General features: G+C 35.3%; 1 protein-coding gene across 5 annotated transcripts in view; it reads left to right on the plus strand.

The window, feature by feature from the left end:
* Nucleotides 1-20,107, plus strand: part of LOC128217575 (TBC1 domain family member 30-like) — a 54,819-nt gene that overhangs the window by 9,929 nt on the left and 24,783 nt on the right. Inside the window, exons 1-5 of one of the 5 annotated variants that reach the window (XM_052924801.1) lie at nucleotides 4,346-5,019; nucleotides 10,443-10,560; nucleotides 13,656-13,783; nucleotides 17,355-17,480; nucleotides 19,551-19,736. In XM_052924801.1, coding sequence (XP_052780761.1) covers nucleotides 13,670-13,783; nucleotides 17,355-17,480; nucleotides 19,551-19,736 — 426 coding nt within the window. In that variant the 5' untranslated portion in view covers nucleotides 4,346-5,019; nucleotides 10,443-10,560; nucleotides 13,656-13,669. Of the gene's footprint in view, nucleotides 1-2,664; nucleotides 2,869-4,345; nucleotides 5,020-10,418; nucleotides 10,561-13,655; nucleotides 13,784-17,354; nucleotides 17,481-19,550; nucleotides 19,737-20,107 lie in introns of those variants that run through there. The other 4 variants (XM_052924799.1, XM_052924800.1, XM_052924802.1 and 1 more) reach the window with 4 other exon arrangements.

The following is a 20,107-nucleotide window of genomic DNA, read 5'->3' on the forward strand; positions in this document are numbered from 1 at the left end:
AAGATGGTCCCTAATGATTTTAGGGGTAATTGGGCTAAAGCTCAAGGTCACAGTGACCTGGAATGGTAAAAGGTTATCCGAGTGATAACTCGACAATGCCTGCACCCATAGCCCTCAAGGTTGACTTGGAGGTTGGGCCTGGCCAGAAGACGGTCCCTATTGATTTTAGGGGTCATTGGGCCAAAGGTCAAGGTCACAGTGACCTTGAATGATAAAAGGTTGTCCGAGTGATAACTCAACAATGCCTGCACCCATGGCCCTCAAACTTGACATTGAGGTTGGGCCTGACCAGTAGATGACCCCTATTGATTTTAGGGGTCAAAGGTCAAGGGCACAGTGACCTTGAAAGCGACCTCGACATTTCCTGGACCTATGGTCATTAAACTTGACATGAAGGTTGGGCCTGCCCAGTAGATGACCCCTATCGACTTTGGGGGTCATCAGGCCAAGGTCAATGTCACAGTAACCTGTAACGCAAAAAAGTTAACAAATCTTCTCCCACTGATATCTCAACAATGCCTGAACCTATGATCATTAAACTTGACATGGATGTTAAGCCTGACCAGTAGATCACCCTTTTTGATTTTAGGATTCATAGAGCCAAAGGTCAAGGTCACAGTGATCTTGAATGGTAAAAGGTTGTCAGAGTGATAACTCAACAATGCCTGAACCCATGGCCTTCAAACTTGACTTGGAGTTGCATCTGACTTGTAGATGACCCCTTATGATTTAAGGGGTCATTGGGTCAAAGGTCAAGGTCACAGTGACCTTGAACGAAAAAAACTTGTCTGTGTGATAACTTGACAATGCCTGCACCCATGGCCCTCGAACTTGACATTTAGGTTTCTGGTGACCAGCTGATGACTCTGGATTTTGAGTTCATAGAGTCAAAGGTCATGGTCATAACACACTCTTTCCTCACACTTTAATGGTCATAATCTGAAAACTGCCTTAATGGCAACAAATCAGCTGTCATTTCGGTCCATGCATATTTCATTCAATTGTCCATATAATCCTGACAACATGGCGCTCAGGGGGGGCATAATGTTTGACAAACATCTCTTGTTATATTTGTTTCCAAAATAGCAATAATTTGGGTTGTAGGATCCTAGGAACAGAAAACCTCTTATGTCTTTGTGGTCAATTAATACTTTTAAATAGTTGCCAATATCATGAGTGGCTCCATCGACTACCCTGTGGACCATTATAAGCTTCAAGTAAGACATAAGTATTATATTCATTAATATTCATTACTCCATAATGTTAGGTATCCTTAAAAATAGATTTTTAAAGCTGCAGTCTTGACTATTTTGACCTTTTTTTTATAGTTTTGTCTCAGAATCAGCTATTTTCAGTTCCAATGCCTTCTCAATTATTTACAAAACTGCCGAACATTTCATTTTACTTAAAGCGTTAGTAACGCTTTTAACTATGAAACATAAATTTCAACATCAAACGTAAATATGAAAAACTGCAATCTGACCTTTTTGTCAGCAGTCTTGTATCACCATTTTCCAGACATTTACGCCAAATTTCCTCATTCCAAGACAAAAAAAAGGTGTTAAAAATGATCAATCTGTAAGAGTGCAGCTTTAAGTAGTCATTGCCACCCTTCTCACAATTTAAATTACTATTTTAGCATGTTTGATAGTTCATATAATTGAAAATTACATGACAACATTTTAAACTGCAATATTTAAGTAATCTATGTTCATTTCTCATGAACACAATAAAATCATCAAAGTTTACTTTTTATGACAATATCTGAGAATGAAAGGTTAAACATGCACCCTTTCAGACTTGAATTGTTTGTAATTTCTAAGCGGGAATACCCCAAACCCCCTGCCAACTTTCATATCATATTACTTAACTTTTGAGGGAGGAGTGCATGTAAAAGAATTGCAACCCTAATTTAAGCCCCCTCTAATGTCAATTTTTGGATCTGCCAATGATTTGTTAATTTATTGCCAAAATAACACACAGCTTTAACTAGATTAAAGTAAAACCAATGGTTCCCTTTTAAGCTGTCTTAAAATATCTTTTTTATCAGCAGAAACTCTGAAGGCAAAAATGAGTAGGTGGATCCTTATTTGGTTGGCATAGATCTGTGAAATCTTGACATCAGTGATTGTTTTGTATCAGTTTTGGATGTGGATGGCACGGTTTTCCTTGCGTTCTGTTATCCCATGGTCGGTATTGGAATATTGGTTACTGCCAGAAAAACTGTGGGCAGAGGGGTATTGATTTTACCAGAAAATTGTCATTCTCCATGATATATACTAACCATGCTGTATTCCATGATCTGGTACTGAGTGCACTATAGTTAGTCTTTCATGATCGCTTTCTTTATATGACTGAGGGATTGATTTTATCTTCGTAGCCTAGTGGATAACAGTGATTATATGGACTGGAGTTTTGAAGACTTGATACATTAACATTAAATATGTTATAAATATATGTTGTTTAAACTTCTTGAAACTTTTTTTTATTGTAATGAGAGAATATTTGATCAAAGTTTATTATGCTGGATTTAATCAAGTAGAAATATAACTCTTAGGCTAAAACGGGAAGGTATATTTAAACAAGGATATAATGATGTCAGGCAGTGAACATTTAATAGATTAATCAGTCGTATTCCTCATATAAGATAAATGGGCCAAGAGAAAGCCAAATATGAATGAAATCTGTATACAGTTACAAGGTGCTTGATGTTTGGACATTCCGTTAAGTTATCTCAGGATCCCAGTGGACATTTGTAGCCCAGTGATATCTGGGTAAGGATGTTTGGATTTTTAAACTACATCAATCTGGGACGCCCCCTCACTTCTCCTTTACAGGAGCCAGATCAGGCTAGGAAGGATTCGAAAGGTACCCTTTTAAGCATTTTTTACTGAACAAATGATTTTTAATGTTTGTCTGTACTTTTAAAGCTCTTCAGTCTTTTTAAAATAGCTGGTATTCTTTATCATTTGTGATTTGTTCTTTTGGGTGGTATTAATAAGTTCAGAAATGTTGTAAATAAATCCTTATCTGGATAACACTTTTCTCACAAACTGCTACCTACATTTCAATATCATCTCTTAAAAAATATGTAAAGACATGTAACAATACAGGAATTAGGTTGTTGTTGTTGTTGTTTTTGTTTCTGGTAAAATTATTTTTAAGTAGTCGTACACTATATTTGATATGAGAATGAAGTAACAATTGACACGGCCTGTCAGTCAAACTAGCCAGTCGATACACGACTGACCAATCAACATCTAGATAAGGCGAGGCTTATCAGTTGCCAGTTGCTATCCACCATGATCTTTGACACCGACCATCTACACTGATGAGCAGTAGTGTTATTACTATTTGTCATATAAACTGAGAGATGACCATAAGCTTATAGGCCCATGATAACATATAACTAAATGTCACTAAAAGTATATAATTATGTATAGATAAAAACAAAATCATCTTTGTAAATGATGCAAATTTATACAAGTATAAACTTATGATAATGACTATGTTCATTTCTAATTTCTTTGGTGCTTGTTAGAACAGTTTTGCATTTAATTTAATATGGATATTTGTGAAATTTGATGTTAATTTTGACCAAAAGAATGAATTTTCTGATATTGCCTAATAACTGAAACTGAAACTGAAATTTAAATACATTGAAAGAAACAAGGTAATTATATCAATGCTTAGATATATATAGTATATCATTCATCTTTTATATAACAGGTGATTCGTAATGGAGAAAGGAAGAAAAACAGCAAAATCCACCATGTTTTGGCATTTGATAAAAACAAACATTGTTTTTTGTTGACTTTTGTGATGGAAATTAATACATGTTTTGTTTCCTTTTGTTTCCGCAGATTTGAGTTTTAAAAAGATACTTTTTGTATAACAAAATACTGATGTCATTTAGAAATAAATTTATTAAACTTTCGACATTAAATCATTTCTACCTAATTTATACATTGAACTTATTTTATGTTATACTTGCTTTTATTGCAATGTTTTACCAAGTTCCATGCTTTTTTTTATTGTCAAAAAACAAATTTTGTATTATTATTGTCTGCTTCTGCTTCTTTGTCAGCCGGCTCTTACTAAGGAGTCACATGACATTGCAGGGGTGCCGTATCGCTATCGGCGTGGTGTCAATTATAATCAAACGTCAGTAGCATTTTTTATCCGATGAGAAATGGATGCTTTGTAAATGTTATTGTTTCTATCCATCAATTGAACAATTATCATCCATGCCAGAAACTCACTGGTTTTAATTTCTCTGCACTGAGAAAATTATTAATATTAATGAGTTATGTTGTATAACAATTTTTTTTCGCATGAAAAATGTAGTAGCTATTCTGTTTGCCCACATAGCCTCAAAGAAGTGTAATCACTCTTTTGTCCCTTGTGAGTGATGTCATTACTTTGAATGGTTAATCTGTAAGAATTGATCCGGCTCATAGACAACAATTTATTACTCTTTAGGGAGCTTGGTGAAAGCGGCTACATGGTGATGTTGACCCTTGAACGATGAACATGTATCAATAAACAAAATTGAATGTTTGTAGATAACTTGGCACCAGTATGGGTTGACATTGATCAATCCCCTTTTTTCTTATGGTGTTGGAGGTCTTGGCCGATGGCTATTCCATTTAAACATATAACCCGAGGGGTAAAGGCACTTCTTAATTATACCACCCACCTACAGAAGCAAATTTACCCTTTCGGTGTCCAAATAAGTATAAAAGACACCAACCATATACTATGAAAATAATTGCCTCCTCCCCCCGGGGGTTATATGTTTTTTTCTGGAATAGTCTTTAGAGTTATAATGATATGATAAGTTGCTCTGAATCTGTGATAATTACTCCATAAGTTATAATGAAAGTCAGTGCATTTATGGAATATCCCTTGGACAATATAATTGGACAGAGATTTTCTGGAGAAGATTCTGTTTGATTTTGATTTTCTGTTTGAATTTCTCTTTTTATTAGTTGACTATTCCACTGGAAGATTGAACAGGTTGGTAGCTATTGAATTATTCATGGCATAATGTTTTTTAATTCAATTTATGCTACAAGTCATTGGGGTTAAAATGATAATTTGACATCTGACATTTTTTGAGATTAAATTCCTATTTTTCCAGCGTGATCGATAAATATTATCAAGCATAAATGTATTGTTCATTGATACTCCGGACTCCTGACTCCCACACTTTTCTATGACATTTGTATCAACCCACAGGATAGAATTAGTTCTTGTTTTGATCTTTATATCAGAACTGAAGCTAAATATACTCTATACAGGAGGATAAAATAATTGTTATTTAAAGGGACCAGATGATACAATTTAGAGGAAAAAAGAAAATTGTCAAAAACTTACATAAAATTGTCACCGTTGTGTACAACGCATTAAATCTTACTTTATGGTGTATTACATTGCCTACGACACATGCATCTTTCACAGTTTTTGCTCATTTTTTAGCTCTACTGGCCAAAGGCCAGAAGAGCTTATGCGATGGTAATGTGTACATAGTATGTGCGTCTGTGCATCTGTGCGTCCGTGCATCTGTAAACAATTTTTTGTTAACACGATACAGTCTTCAGTTTTGATTGGATCTCGATGAAACTTGTACAGTATTTAGATATCAATTTGAGCTTGGTTCCTTTCGAAAACCAGCCATATCTGCCCATGAATGGCTAGATTATGGGCCTTGAAAGTTTTAAAGAAATGCTTTCTATTTTTAGCCAGATCTGCATGATCGAATTCTATTTTTAGCCAAGTTTACATGTACATGTAAATTCAAGTCTAGAATTAAGGGAGACAATTTGCAAGTCTAGGATTAAGAGAGACAATTTGCCCGAAGGTGGGCATATTAAAATCGCACCGTCCGTCCATCCGGCCGTCCGGCCGTCCGGCTCTGTACCTTTCCCTTGTATGGACAGATTTTAAAATAACTTGCCACATGTGTTCCACATACCAAGACGACGTGTCGCGTGCAAGACCCGTGTCCCTACCTCTAAGGTCAAGGTCACACTTAGTGTTTATTCACAATGGAGTGCTGCATATAAGAACATAGAGTATAGGTTGTCGTGTCAGGGCTGTAACTTTTCCTTGTATGGACAGATTTTAAAATAACTTGCCACATGTGTTCCACATACCAAGACGATGTGTCGCGTGCAAGACCCGTGTCCCTACCTCAAAGGTCAAGGCCACACTTAGTGTTTATTCACAATGGAGTGCTGCATATAAGGACATAGAGTATGGGTTGTCGTGTCCGGGCTGTAACTTTCTCTTGTATGGACAGATTTTGAAATAACTTGCCACATGTGTTCCACGTACCAAGACGACATGTTGCCTGCAATACCTGTTTCCTTACCTCCAAGGTCAAGGTCACACATAGTGTTTATTCACAATGGAGTGCTGCATATAAGAACATAAAGTATAGGTTGTCGTGTCGGGGCTGTAACTTTCCCTTGTATGGACAGATTTTAAAATAACTTGCCAAATGTGTTCCACATACCAAGACGACGTGTTGCGTGCAAAACCCGTGTTCCTACCTCAAAGGTCAAGGTCACACTTAGTGTTTATTCACAATAGAGTGCTGCATATAAGGACATAGAGTATAGGTTGTCGTGTCCGGGCTGTAACTTTCCCTTGTATGGACAGATTTTAAAATAACTTGCTACATGTGTTCCACATACCAAGACGATGTGTCGCGTGCAAGACCCGTGTCCCTGCCTCAAAGGTCAAGGTCACACTTAGTGTTTATTCACAATGGAGTGCTGCATATAAGGACATAGAGTATAGGTTGTCGTGTCCGAGCTGTAACTTTCCCTTGTATGGACAGATTTTAAAATAATTTGCCACATGTGTTCCACATACCAAGACAATGTGTCACGTTCAAGACCCGTGTCCCTACCTCAAAGGTCAAGGTCACACTTAGTGGTTATTCACAATGGAGTGCTGCATATAAGGACATAGAGTATAGGTTGTCGTGTCCGGGCTGTAACTTTCTCTTGTATGGACAGATTTTAAAATAACTTGCCACATGTGTTCCACATACCAAGACGACGTGTCGCGTGCAAGACCCGTGTCCCTGCCTCAAAGGTCAAGGTCACACATAGTTTTTATTCACAATGGAGTGCTGCATATAAGGACATAGAGTATAGGTTGTCGTGTCCGAGCTGTAACTTTCCCTTGTATGGACAGATTTTAAAATAACTTGCCACATGTGTTCCACATACCAAGATGACGTGTCGCGTGCAAGACCCGTGTCCCTGCCTCAAAGGTCAAGGTCACACTTAGTGTTTATTCACAATGGAGTGCTGCATATAAGGACATAGATTATAGGTTGTCATGTCCGAGCTGTAACTTTCCCTTGTATGGACAGATTTTAAAATAATTTGCCACATGTGTTCCACATACCAAGACAATGTGTCGCGTTCAAGACCCGTGTCCCTACCTCAAAGGTCAAGGTCACACTTAGTGGTTATTCACAATGGAGTGCTGCATATAAGGACATAGAGTATAGGTTGTTGTGTCCGGGCTGTAACTTTCTCTTGTATGGACAGATTTTAAAATAACTTGCCACATGTGTTCCACATACCAAGACGACGTGTCGCGTGCAAGACCCGTGTCCCTGCCTCAAAGGTCAAGGTCACACATAGTTTTTATTCACAATGGAGTGCTGCATATAAGGACATAGAGTATAGGTTGTCGTGTCCGAGCTGTAACTTTCCCTTGTATGGACAGATTTTAAAATAACTTGCCACATGTGTTCCACATACCAAGACGACGTGTCGCGTTCAAGACTCGTGTCCCTGCCTCAAAGGTCAAGGTCACACATAGTGTTTATTCACAATGGAGTGCTGCATATAAGGACATAGAGTATAGGTCGTCATGTCCGGGCTGTAACTTTCCCTTGTATGGACAGATTTTAAAATAACTTGCCACATGTGTTCCACATACCAAGGCGACGTGTCGCGTGCAAGACCCGTGTCCCTGCCTCAAAGGTCAAGGTCATACTTAGTGTTTATTCACAATGGAGAGCTGCATATAAGGACATAGAGTATAGGTTGTCGTGTCCGGGCTGTTTCTTTCCCTTGTATGGACAGATTTTAAAATCACTTGCTATATGTGTTCCACATACGAAGACAACTCGTCGTGTGCAAGACCCATGTCCCTACCTCTAAGGTGAAAGATACACTGTGTTTATTCACAAGGGAATTCTGAATGTAAGGACATAACAGTGTAGGTTTTCAAGTATGGGTGGTATTTTTTGATGTTCAGAGGCAATTTAAAATAACTTGCCATATTTATTTGACACTTAAAGGCAAGATCAACTTTTCATGTACTGACCTTGTTCGTAGGTCAATGTCACATTCGGGGGCATTCGTCACATACTGTGACAGCTCTTGTTGCTTCTGCAGTTGATTTTGTGAATTACACTGCCTTGTTCTTGTTGAAAGCCCAAAGGCCATTTTTTAGCTATAAGTTCTGTAGTTTGCGCATTCATCTTAACAAAATTGGTTGTGAATGTTTGTTCAAGTTATGCACCTGGTGACATTACTGGCCACGCCCAGGGTTCATAGGTTTGGTAAACTTAAATCGAGAAAGGTTTGAAAATCTTTTTGTGTGTTCGTGCATCCATCTCAGCACAATTGATTGTGAATGTTTGTTCAAATTGATCAATGTTGTCCTAGGATGCCCTTGACTTTGACCTTTTGACCAACTTTATTTAATTTTTAAAACTACAAATTTTTTTACTATGAGTACTATTTTTTTTTTGTCAGATGACTTTTACTTGGCACATATTAAAATAGTTCATGCAACTAATCTGCTTACAATACTTTCTGGGCTCAGATGTTGAACGTGCAACATTTTCAGGTAACCCAAACACAAAACATAAACTATATGTCTGTTGCCTTTTACCCATACATGCATGCTCTGGATTGATATGACCACAAAAGCCATGCCAGTAGAGCATAGGCCCTTTTGGGCCTCTTGTTCCAATTCAAATCTTACTGAGGTTGTCTTCCACGTTAATCCCCAGAGTACGTCTAAAAATAGCATCGTATATTCATCTGTACTTGTATGTTTATCTGTACTCATAAACAGGTAAGATTTGAACTCAGAAACCAATATGGGCTATTTTTAAATGGGGAAACATGGTTGCTCAGACAGCAACATGATTTTTCCGTTCATTATTTTTACCATGTAAAGTGATGTATTATCGGCCTCCTACTAACTGGCATTGACAATTCCTGGCTTGTTTTGAGAAATACTGTTTTTGCAGAATGTTTAACCATCTGGTGTCTAGCCCCCTTCAAATCTTTTATACGCTAAGATGAAACATTAGCTCAATGAGCTATTTTCAGACATATTAATTAATTAACAAAGCTATTTTGGTCTACTATATTTAATTCATGAAGTTATTGTATCACAACAGTTTTAAAAGTCACCGGAGCTTTTTGTTTGAAACTTCACTGTCAATTAAAAAAAGATTGTATACTGGAATTCTTAGTTTCAAAATTGTTCGCAAAAGAAACTTTTCAGAAAGATTCTTCAGCTAATACAGAAAAATAAGTTCTGTTTTACGCGTTTAGTCAGGCAATTGTCAAAAATTGATATTTTGTCGTTTCTGACTAAATTGGATAAAAAAAATCATCCAAATTTTTAGAAAATGAATTATATTAGTTTTTGTGCAGAACATAGCCGAAAAAAGGTCTGTAACATACTATATTATGAAAATGAGGTGTACGAATGTATTTAAAACACATATATTTATTGAAGTAAGAACAATGTCATAGCCTCGCACTATATATATATCTCATTTAAAAAAAAAAAAATATAAAAATTATTTTCCCTTGCCCACTAAGAACATCCATGGAGTTATTATTGATAAGAAATCTGTGGTTGCTCTATGCCTTATTTATTTCTAATATAGCCGGCAGCGTCTCATAAGAACGACTAAAAGGTTAATTACTTCTAAATATGGAAAAACATCCCACAAATAATTAATCATTGGATCAATAGGTTTTTTCTCCTTAATAATGGCTTCAAAATGTAATTAGATGGTTTAAGAGGGGGAAAAAAGAACTTCATTTGATTTTTTGCCCATAATACCTTCACTCTGCCCATTCTTAATGATTAAGATCTTACTTCATGTCATCTAACTATTACATAGACAGTTGAAAACATTGAAATGAACACATTGAAAAATATGCGCTGAAACTTTTAATTGTGTCAAGGAAAATGGATATAATAAGCATGATTAAAATTTTGCATTCATTTTTTTTTTTAATTGATGAACTATTTGATTTATACTGTGATACAAACTAATTTGTTGTATGGTTCCTGCTCACAAATGAAACATGGTTGATTTAGCTGTGATTAGCATTGATTAGTTCTCTGTGATGGGGAATCATTGATTCACCTTATAGAGTGTCTATTCTCTGGAAGGCGATCCTTGAGGAGTGGCTATCATATAGTTACTGGATAATCTATAATGGATTTGTGACAGGTCATCACATTGGACTACCTAGTGGTTTACATATTAGTGTGAGCATTGTAATATAAATAATAAAATTGCTGACATGTGAACCTCTGGCAATGATAGAGAGGTAGATTTAGGTCTCCAAAGCAGTAGATTGGGTTCAATAGCAGTAGAATGTCTTATTCCTTTTATTTTCAGTCAAAAACAATGATGGAATTAAACAATGGAAACAAAAACTTGATATTTGTTACTATTTTTAGATTTGTTGAAAATACGCATAAAATTTGTCATGGTTCAGAGTGTAGTCAATTGTCAGTGTTTTTGATTGAAAAACAGTAGGAATATTACCTTTGACTTGTAAAATCTACTTTATATTCAGTGGAGCTGCTAATAAATCAAATCAAACTGCCCAAACAGGTCCGAGTGTTAGTGCAGACGACTGCAGAATTGTGTATGTCAATTTTCCCGCCAAAATGTCATAAATTTTTATACACTGTAGATAATTTATATCACACTGGGAATGTTGTTTTCTATGATGTTTCGGCAGTTTTATTAGTCGGCGCCCAGAAGGGCGCCGACTATATTTGATATTACTTTAGAAATATTCCAACTTAGGGACTAGTTCATAAATTACAGAACAATGCTTTCAATAGTTTCTACGTTGCATGATAAAATATGACATTTAGTATGTTTTATAAAACTTTACACTTTAATTGATAATGAAACCTTGAATTAAAATAGCCCTGCTTATCATTTTGAAAATTTTGATTTTAAATACCAACTCAATCATAACAACTCGGCCATCTGCGAGAGATACAGGCCGAGGTGTTCAGATTGATATCAACTTCCGCCCAAGGCTACACGGTACTATTACAATATCCTTTATGTTTGTAAACCTCCTACGCAGTACTCTCCCTTGGTGACAGCAAAAATGCCGAGTTTTGAAAAATTAACCTTGAGCTTAATTGTTTGTTTTGAAAATGCCATGAACTCCAGATAATTCCCTCTTGATGTATAGTATTTGTATCCCCGTTCTATTTACTCATATGAGTGAAATGTGTTACAAACACTTATACAAAATATAAAGCAAGGAATTCACATAACATGCCGGTACAAATAAAAGGTGAATTTCAGGCTTTTGAAATCTATGTATTAGACCATTGACTCGATTTCTTCCGAAGAAACGAATGTATATTTTTGTTATAATTTAGTTTCAACCGGAGGATTAGCTTGGAAAAAAACAACAGAATATCTATAATTCCGGGCTTAAACTATTGTAACAATATTATTAACCATAATGCCCTTCGAGCATATGTACACCCAACATAAACAAAAATATTATCATTGAAAAATAACCATTTTTGAATATATGCATGCACGTTTTTCTTCTAATTTCAATGCGCCGACTTGATGCTATGCATCAACTTTTTTCTTGTAATGTCTTTGAGATTTACAAAAATGCTAATTAGTAGGATGCCAGTTAGCAAAGAATGCTGATTAGTGGTCTTTTAATGACTACCTTACTGGTAACTTACAGTTCGGCTTATTTGACAAATGTTTATTGCACCATGTTCTTTAAAACTGACAGGTCATTGGGGTTATTTTAGCCTGGTTGATAGAATGTTGAGGTTTTTAAAAGAAAATTTAAGGCCAATTTGTAAGAAATTTGAGGGAAATTTTTTGAAGACCTTTCAATAGCGGTAGATTTCGATGTGAGAGCAGTATATTGGTAGCGGTGTCTCTAAAGCATTATATTTTACCTACCGCTGGTAGAGTTCACATGTATGAAATTGTGGAAGATTATCAACATTGTTTTAATCTATTTATGTTGAACAGTTTTTTTCTTTTCTTTATTGGTTCTTGTTACTCTCAGTGGTTCTGTCAATCAGGATTAATCTAGAAATCAGGGTTGAAAGCTTTTAACTTCAGACTATTGTACAGTTGTCAAGATTGTTCTTTGCTCAGACATTTGCATCAAAATAAGTATGAAAGACATTGAAATGGATAGAAATAAATTTTAAAAGGCGTCTTAACTTCAGACTATTGTATTGTTGTAAAGATGGTTCTTTCCTCTGACATTTGCACCAAAATAAGTAAGAGAGACCTTGAAATGGATATAAATAACTTTCAAAAGGCGTCTTTACCATTTTTAGCTCGACTATTCGAAAAATAAGGAGAGCTATCCTAGTCACACGAGCGTAGGCGTAACCACTTATGTTAAAGTTTGAGTACCAAGTCAAATATTTTCAAAGTCCATTGACATATGGCTTTGAAACTTTGCACACTTGTTCACCATCATGCCCCCAATATGTACACATGAGGAGGTAACCCTATCAAGTATTTTGACAAAATTATGCCCCTTTTTCGACATAGAATTTACTAAGACTTAGAATTTACATAAAAGTTTGCGTACCACCTCAAATATTTTCAAAGTCCATTGACATATGGCTTTGAAACTTTGCACACTTGTTCACCATCATGCCCCCAACCTTTACACAGGAGGAGGTCACTGTATCAAACATTTTGACAGAATTATGCCCCTTTTTCGACTTAGAATTTACGTTAAAGTTTGCGTACCACCTCAAATATTTTCAAAGTCAATTGACATCTGGCTTTGAAACTTTGCACGCTAGTTCAACATAATGCCCCCAACCTGTACTCAGGAGGAGGTCACTGTATCAAGCATTTTGATAGAATTATGCCCCTTTTTCGACTTAGAATTTACGTTAAAGTTTGCGTACCACCTCAAATATTTTCCAATTCAATTTATGTAAATATCTCAGCACATCATGTATTGCATTGAAATCTAATCTAACAGTGATCCATGCATGTTTTGCCAAAAAATTTCAATCCATACACCGAAAAGCGGCGGAATAGTCGAGCGCGCTGTCTCTGTGACAGCTCTTGTTAAGCTTTTTTGGTAACTTCAGACTATTATATTGTTGTAAAAAGTGTTCCTTGCTTGGACATTTGCATCAAAATAAGTAAGAGAAACCTTGAAATGGATATAAATAACTTTCAAAAGGGATTTAAGCCTACACAAACATACTCGGGGCTATTTTTTAAAGTTTACAATTAACAGCTGTTTGAATCTCTGAACTATCAGGTCTGTATAAAATTATGAGGCACAAGAAAATTATATGAATATTACATATTTCAGGAATAGATACAAGGATGCGTTTCTCGTTGTCGCCCCAGGCTGGGGATAGTGCGTTTGACCAATGGAAGGATGCTATGAGAGCTGTTGCCAGGCTGCCCCTCGGAATACCTGTAGAGTTCAGGAGGAAGGTAACTTGAAGTTGTTAGAATGAAAGTTAGAATAACATTACCGGTAGGGCTTCTTATCAACGTGTGAACAACAAAATATTTTAAGACCAGTAATGTCAGTTAAGCATTACATTAGTGTCACAAATTTAATTTAGATTAGGGTCACTTGCAAATTCAAATAACATTGATCTTTATGTGATCAGTGATCATTAATACTAGTCATGATTATTCATTTGAAAAAAGTCATTGTAAGGTTATTTCCTGGAAGAAGACACAATTTTACTTTCACAAGTCTGTTTAAGTATTGTTTGTGACAGGCATTCTAAATTGGTTCAGTAGTTAAATGTAATGAATGTTTATTTCAATCTAGTATATAATCTTATTGAAGAAAAAAGGTTGTTTGTAATAGGGTTTGAAATTGGGCTGGTATACTCACAAAATGGGAGTGAATTTTGAATATTCTGAATGACTATCCAATTTTGCAAATTTCTGCGTGTTCTTCAATGTCAACCTTTGCAATCTGCTACAAAAATTGCTGAGATTACCAAATATAAGAGTTGTGCATGCACTGTTAGTAGACATAACATAACAGTTCCATCTCGTCATTGGCTGATTAGTAAAAGAACAAATAAGCTGTCTAAATTAGATTGATTAAACTGCATTCTCAAAATATTAATATTTTCACTTAAAGATGCACTCTTACTACCAAATAAGATGTACCACAATTAATACAGTTGTTTTAATTTACTGAAAAGGATGAATAAATATCGAAAACAAAGTTTCTCTAAAAGGATACCATGTTTAATTTGAGAGAAAGGTGCAGAAAACATGGTATTTATATCTTATGAGATGATGCTTAATCCATGTTAATCTTTTAGCACTCACCAGTCATTTAATATTTTGCGTTTTTAGCTATTAAATTCGCGGTTACAATCTTGTCAGAATTTAATATTTTCCATGAATGCATTATTATAAGAATGTAGTTAAAGGTTTATCACTCAAAATTTATGTTTGTTATACATGTGTATGTATTTATTTTGAATATGAGTATCACTTAAACGTTACATTCAAATTCTCTAAGCCCCAAATTATGGTTCTTAAGCTGTCTCCCAAAAAATGTATCGATTTAAGTTTATTTGTGATAGCTTAGAATAATTTGTATCTCACATATTTGGAACTCTCCTGAGCATTGATTGGAATTTGTTTACAAGCAAAATTTTCAAGTTTGATGTTTGGAAATTGGAAGTCTGAAGTCTGATCTCTTCAATGAAAGGCTCTTGAGACCTATTTTTCGACTTTAAACATTTAAGAATTTTAATCCTGATGGAATTGCTGCCAGTAACTATATGTAACAACTGAAGTCCAACGAAATATTGTAGTTTAGTTTTATTCTGATAAAGTAAATAGTATAAAATTGGCAGACATATTTTAAAGCTGCACTCTCACAGATTGACAGTTTTGACTTTTATTTTATTTTTTCCTCAGAATCAGCTGATTTTTGAACCAAAGCAATTACAATGCAGTCATATAAGATAACTCACAAAAGAACAGATCCCAATTGTTTGGTAAACTGTCGAAATGCTCATTTTTCTTAAAGCGTTGGTAACACTTATAGCGACTAACGCTTTTAGCCATAAAACATCAATTTTCAAGTGTAAATATGAAACAGTGTGATCTGATCTTTTGTCAGCATTCTTGTATCACTGTTTTCCAGACATTTACGCAAAAATTGGCTCATTTCAAAACAAAATAATAAAAAAGTTGTCAAAACGGTCGATCTGTAAGAGGGCAGCTTTAAAGTTTACTAGAAATTCAGTATGTTGATTATTTATAAATGTCTTAAACATAAGGATTTTAAACAGTTTTTTCTGTAGTAATTCTGTTATGTGTATTAAAGCTCTTCTAATTCCTCATTGAACTTTGCAGTAGGCCATGATATTGCATAGCACTTTACTTTCCAGACAGTTTTACCGCCTGATTCTTATGGCGTAATTAAGTTTTGCTGACAGAATTCACCTCAGACCTTAAGATTAACTGGAACCAGAAAGATTAGCTTGAACCATTACTTGTCTGTTTAATACCACAAAAAAAATCTGATAATTGTTGCTCCAGGGCTCTTGCGAGGGGGCGACTTGGGCGAAGTGGTCGCCTAAAATTCCCAGACTTCGCCTATTTGTGTCATCAAAGCGACATTGACTTCGCCGAAAATTTTAACACATTGTAAATCTGTCAATCAGTGATTATTTGGCCACTGTCTCATTAGTCAAAACATCGAAATTAGCCAATCATAAAATTTGGTAATCTCCTAATCCGATAATTGGACCGTGTCATCCAATTACCAAAACATCGCCGGTAGGCGGAGCTATTGAAAGTTAACCAATCAGAATGTACATTGAGAAGACCCTGATCAAATGATATATGTTCGTTAAAATGAGATAGAAAAGGCGACATAATTATGAACAATTGTGTCAAGCATTAATGAAATTAAAAAGTAATTGATATATGTATTGAACAAACAATGCAAGACATTTTAAACATTGTTGTGTATGAAGCAGACGGTCATAGCCATCTCGGGCCATCGGCAAGGTGGGGCTAAGAAAATCAATAACATGACGTATCACCAAATATTTGATTGGTTTTAGTGAAATGTTTACGATAAAAAATTGATTTGTAAACACATTTTTTTTATTGCTTTATGTAGAGTTTTAATACTTACAGTATTTTTCTCCTGTTTACGATGTCAAAAAAGCAGCGAGATCGCCATTTTGTCAGAACAATTTTCCGAGTTAATTTCTCAACCTCCCATTATGTATTGGTAAAGTTTTCATCACTTAGGACTGTGATTTAAATGTCATTTGGTTCTTAAATGTCAGCATATTTAAAATTATTTAGCCAGAGACAAGTAAATAACAGCATAGCTGAATGTGACATTCGTACCCTACCTTATTAATCATTTTGATTGTTTCAAATCCTTAGCTGTCTTGGTTTTTTGTTTCATTTTTTATGAACATTTTATATTGTTATAGCAATCAGTTTGAATGTGAATAAAACCAGGTGTGTGGTATGGCATAGTTTTTGTATCAGGTGTTACAAAAAGTATCACTTCTCCCTAAAGTCTCCCCGTCTCCCCACTTCTCCCTAAATTGACTGAAGGGAGAAGTCACTTCTCCCAAAATTTTTAGCCTAGTGAGAGCCCTGGTTGCTCTCTGTAAAAGGTTTGGCTTAGCCTAGCAGATCAGGCCCCAATTTCTCGACACTTCTTAAGTCTCTTATAACAGGATTAAGCTAAGCTCACGTTTTTGTTCTATAATTTGTGTTATATTTACTGCTTTAAGAGTTTTTAGACTTTAGATAGTAAAACTCTTTATGATATTTTCAATAAACCATTTTCCATTGATCAAAATCAAATTTATGAATGTATTTTGGCTAATTGAAATTAGCTACTTAAGCCTGTTAAGCTTAATAAGTTTCGAGAAATTGGCCCCTGTACATCTCTGAGCTGAAGATTAACTGGAACCAGAAGGCTTAAGTATGAATCACTACTGATTTGTTCAAAATCACAAAAACCTAATAATGTTGCTGTCTGTTTCAGGTATGGCTGAGCCTAGCAGACCAGTACATCTCTGAGCTGAAGATTAACTGGGATAGAACAGTGAAGTTTGCCTTCAACGAGAGGAGCAACCCGGATGACAACACACTCGGCATGCAGATTGTCAAGGTTTGATATGAACATTGTGTGGGTCACTGTTTTTATTAGCTCGACTATTCGAAGAATATGGAGAGCTATACTACTCACCCAAGCGTCAATGTCAGCATCGGCGTTGGCGTCGGCGTCACACCTTGGTTAAGGTTTTGTATGTAAGCAACTTTAAGTCATTATCTCAGTAAATACATCATGTATTGCATTGAAACTTTAGCTATGTATTCCCAACTATCTAACCTACTAAATTAAAGAAGTAAGATAACTCTAGTTTGCATTGAATGCAAATAATGGGCCTTTATTATTTGACTTAGAAATTCTGGTTAAGGGTTTGCATGTAAGCACACATACAAATGTAGGTTAATTTCTCAGCAACTACTTGATTTTTTGCATTGAGACTTTAGACAATTGTACTCGACCATCTAACCTACTTAAATAACTCTTGATTGCATTTAATGCAAGTAATTGCCCTTTATTATTCGACTTAAAAATTCTGGTTAAGGTGTTGCATGTAAACACATTTAAGTCAATATCTCAGCAAATACATCATGTATTTCATTGAAACTTGATATGTATTCCCAACTATCTTACCTACTAATTTAATATAATGCAAATTATGGGCCTTTATTATTTGACTTAGAAATTCTGGTTAAGGTTTTGCATGTAAGCACACATAGGTTAATATCTCAGCAACTACTTCATGTATTGCATTTAGACTTTATACAATGGTACTTAACCATCCAATCTACTTAAATAACCAAGTAAGGTATCTCTAGTTTGCATTTAATTCAAATGATGGCCCTTTTTTATTTGACATTGAAATTCAAATACATCATGTATTGCATTGAAACTTCATACACAGGCTCCCAACCATTCAACCTTCTTAATTAATCAGGAAAGATAACTCTATCTTGCCTATTATATAATTTTTGCCCCTTTATTATGCCACTTAGAAATTATGGTTAAAGTTTTGCATGTAAGCAAACATAGGTTAATATCTTGGCAACTACTTCATGTATTTCATTGAGACTTTATACAATGGTACTCAAACCCAACCTACTTGAATATCCAAGTTAGATAACTGTATTTTGCAAATAATGGCCCTTTATTATTGGACTTAGAAATTTTGGTTTAAATTTTGCATGTAAGCACATTAATGATAATATCTCAGCAAAAACATCATGTATTGCATTAAAATCTTATCTACGTTTACAGTGATCCATGTTTCGCCAAAACTTTTCAATCCTTACACTGAAAAGCGGCGGAATAGTCGAGCGCGCTGTCTCTGTGGCAGCTCTTGTTTTATTGAAATGGTTACTTTTTGAATATTGAACCCTTTTTTTTAAATAAGATACTTTCAAATTAGGGCTATTCCATTTAAACATTTACCCCCCGGGAGGAAGGCACTTTTGAATTATTCAACCTCACTACAGAAGCAGATTTACCCTTTTGGGATCCAAATAAGTGGAAAAAGACACCCACCCATTACTATTAAAATCATTGCCTTCCCCACGGGGGTTATATGTTTGACTGGAATAGCCCTTAGATGAAATATGTCAAAAATTCAAATAAAGTGGTTTATTTCATTTTCTGTTGGTTTTATATTCGTTTCTCTTAATGAGGTGTAAATAAAACAAAAACACTCCCACTTAATAAGAATTACCATGATTAAAACAATTGTTTTAATTTACTGAAAAGGAATATGGTAATAAATATTGAGAACAATAGTTCTTATCAAGGAAACAGTATTATGAGAAGATAATTTATTACTGTAAATCTTTTAGGACCAACCAGTCATTTAATATTTATGTGTTTTCAGCTATTAAATACACAGTTACAATCTGGTTATCAGCAATTTATAATATTTTCCATAAATGCATTATTTAGTAAGAAGTATTAGGTTTATCACTCAAAATTTATGTTTGTTATACATGTGTATGTACTGATTTTAAATACGATGAGTTATGCTGAAAAAATTAAGCTAAAGATGTTGCTTGTCAAATATGTACGGTTCTCTGTTCAAATTCATGAATATCATAATTGTGTCTGTTACATACAACCAATCTTGTCTTATCTGAACCTTACCAGGACTTACACAGGACGGGGTGCAGTGGTTTCAGCGGTGAAGACAACGAGGCTGAACGTGCAGTTCTCAAGCGTATACTGCTTGCTTACGCACGCTGGAACAAGGCCGTCGGATACTGTCAGGGCTTCAACGTCATTGCTGCTCTGCTGCTGGACGTTATGGACAGGAAGGAGGCTGATGCGTTGAAGGTTTGTGGATTATGGATAATATATTTTGTAGTTACGGTGTGAAAGTGAAAATGTTCTAACTGCTTGCTTCTTTATGCAACTTCACCTAGAACCCTTAATAATTATGTACTAATTTATATAAGCTTGATTTTGACGAAAGCTGATAGCTTATAGAATCACTCTCCAGTATGTATCCTGGGCAGAAACCAGTACTGTGTTATTTTGAGAGGCCATGAGGAATTACCCCTAGTGGGGATCGAACCCACAACCTCTTGGGTGAGAGGCGGAAACCTATACCACTAGACCACTCTCTTCCATAGAAATTTTATGTTTCCACCAGTCCAAGTGTGAGTTCCTGTGGACAAAGCAAATGTAAAGCATGGAATTATTCT

Source organism: Mya arenaria, chromosome 14 (genome assembly GCF_026914265.1).
Source record: "Mya arenaria isolate MELC-2E11 chromosome 14, ASM2691426v1".
NCBI classification, from domain to species: domain Eukaryota; kingdom Metazoa; phylum Mollusca; class Bivalvia; order Myida; family Myidae; genus Mya; species Mya arenaria.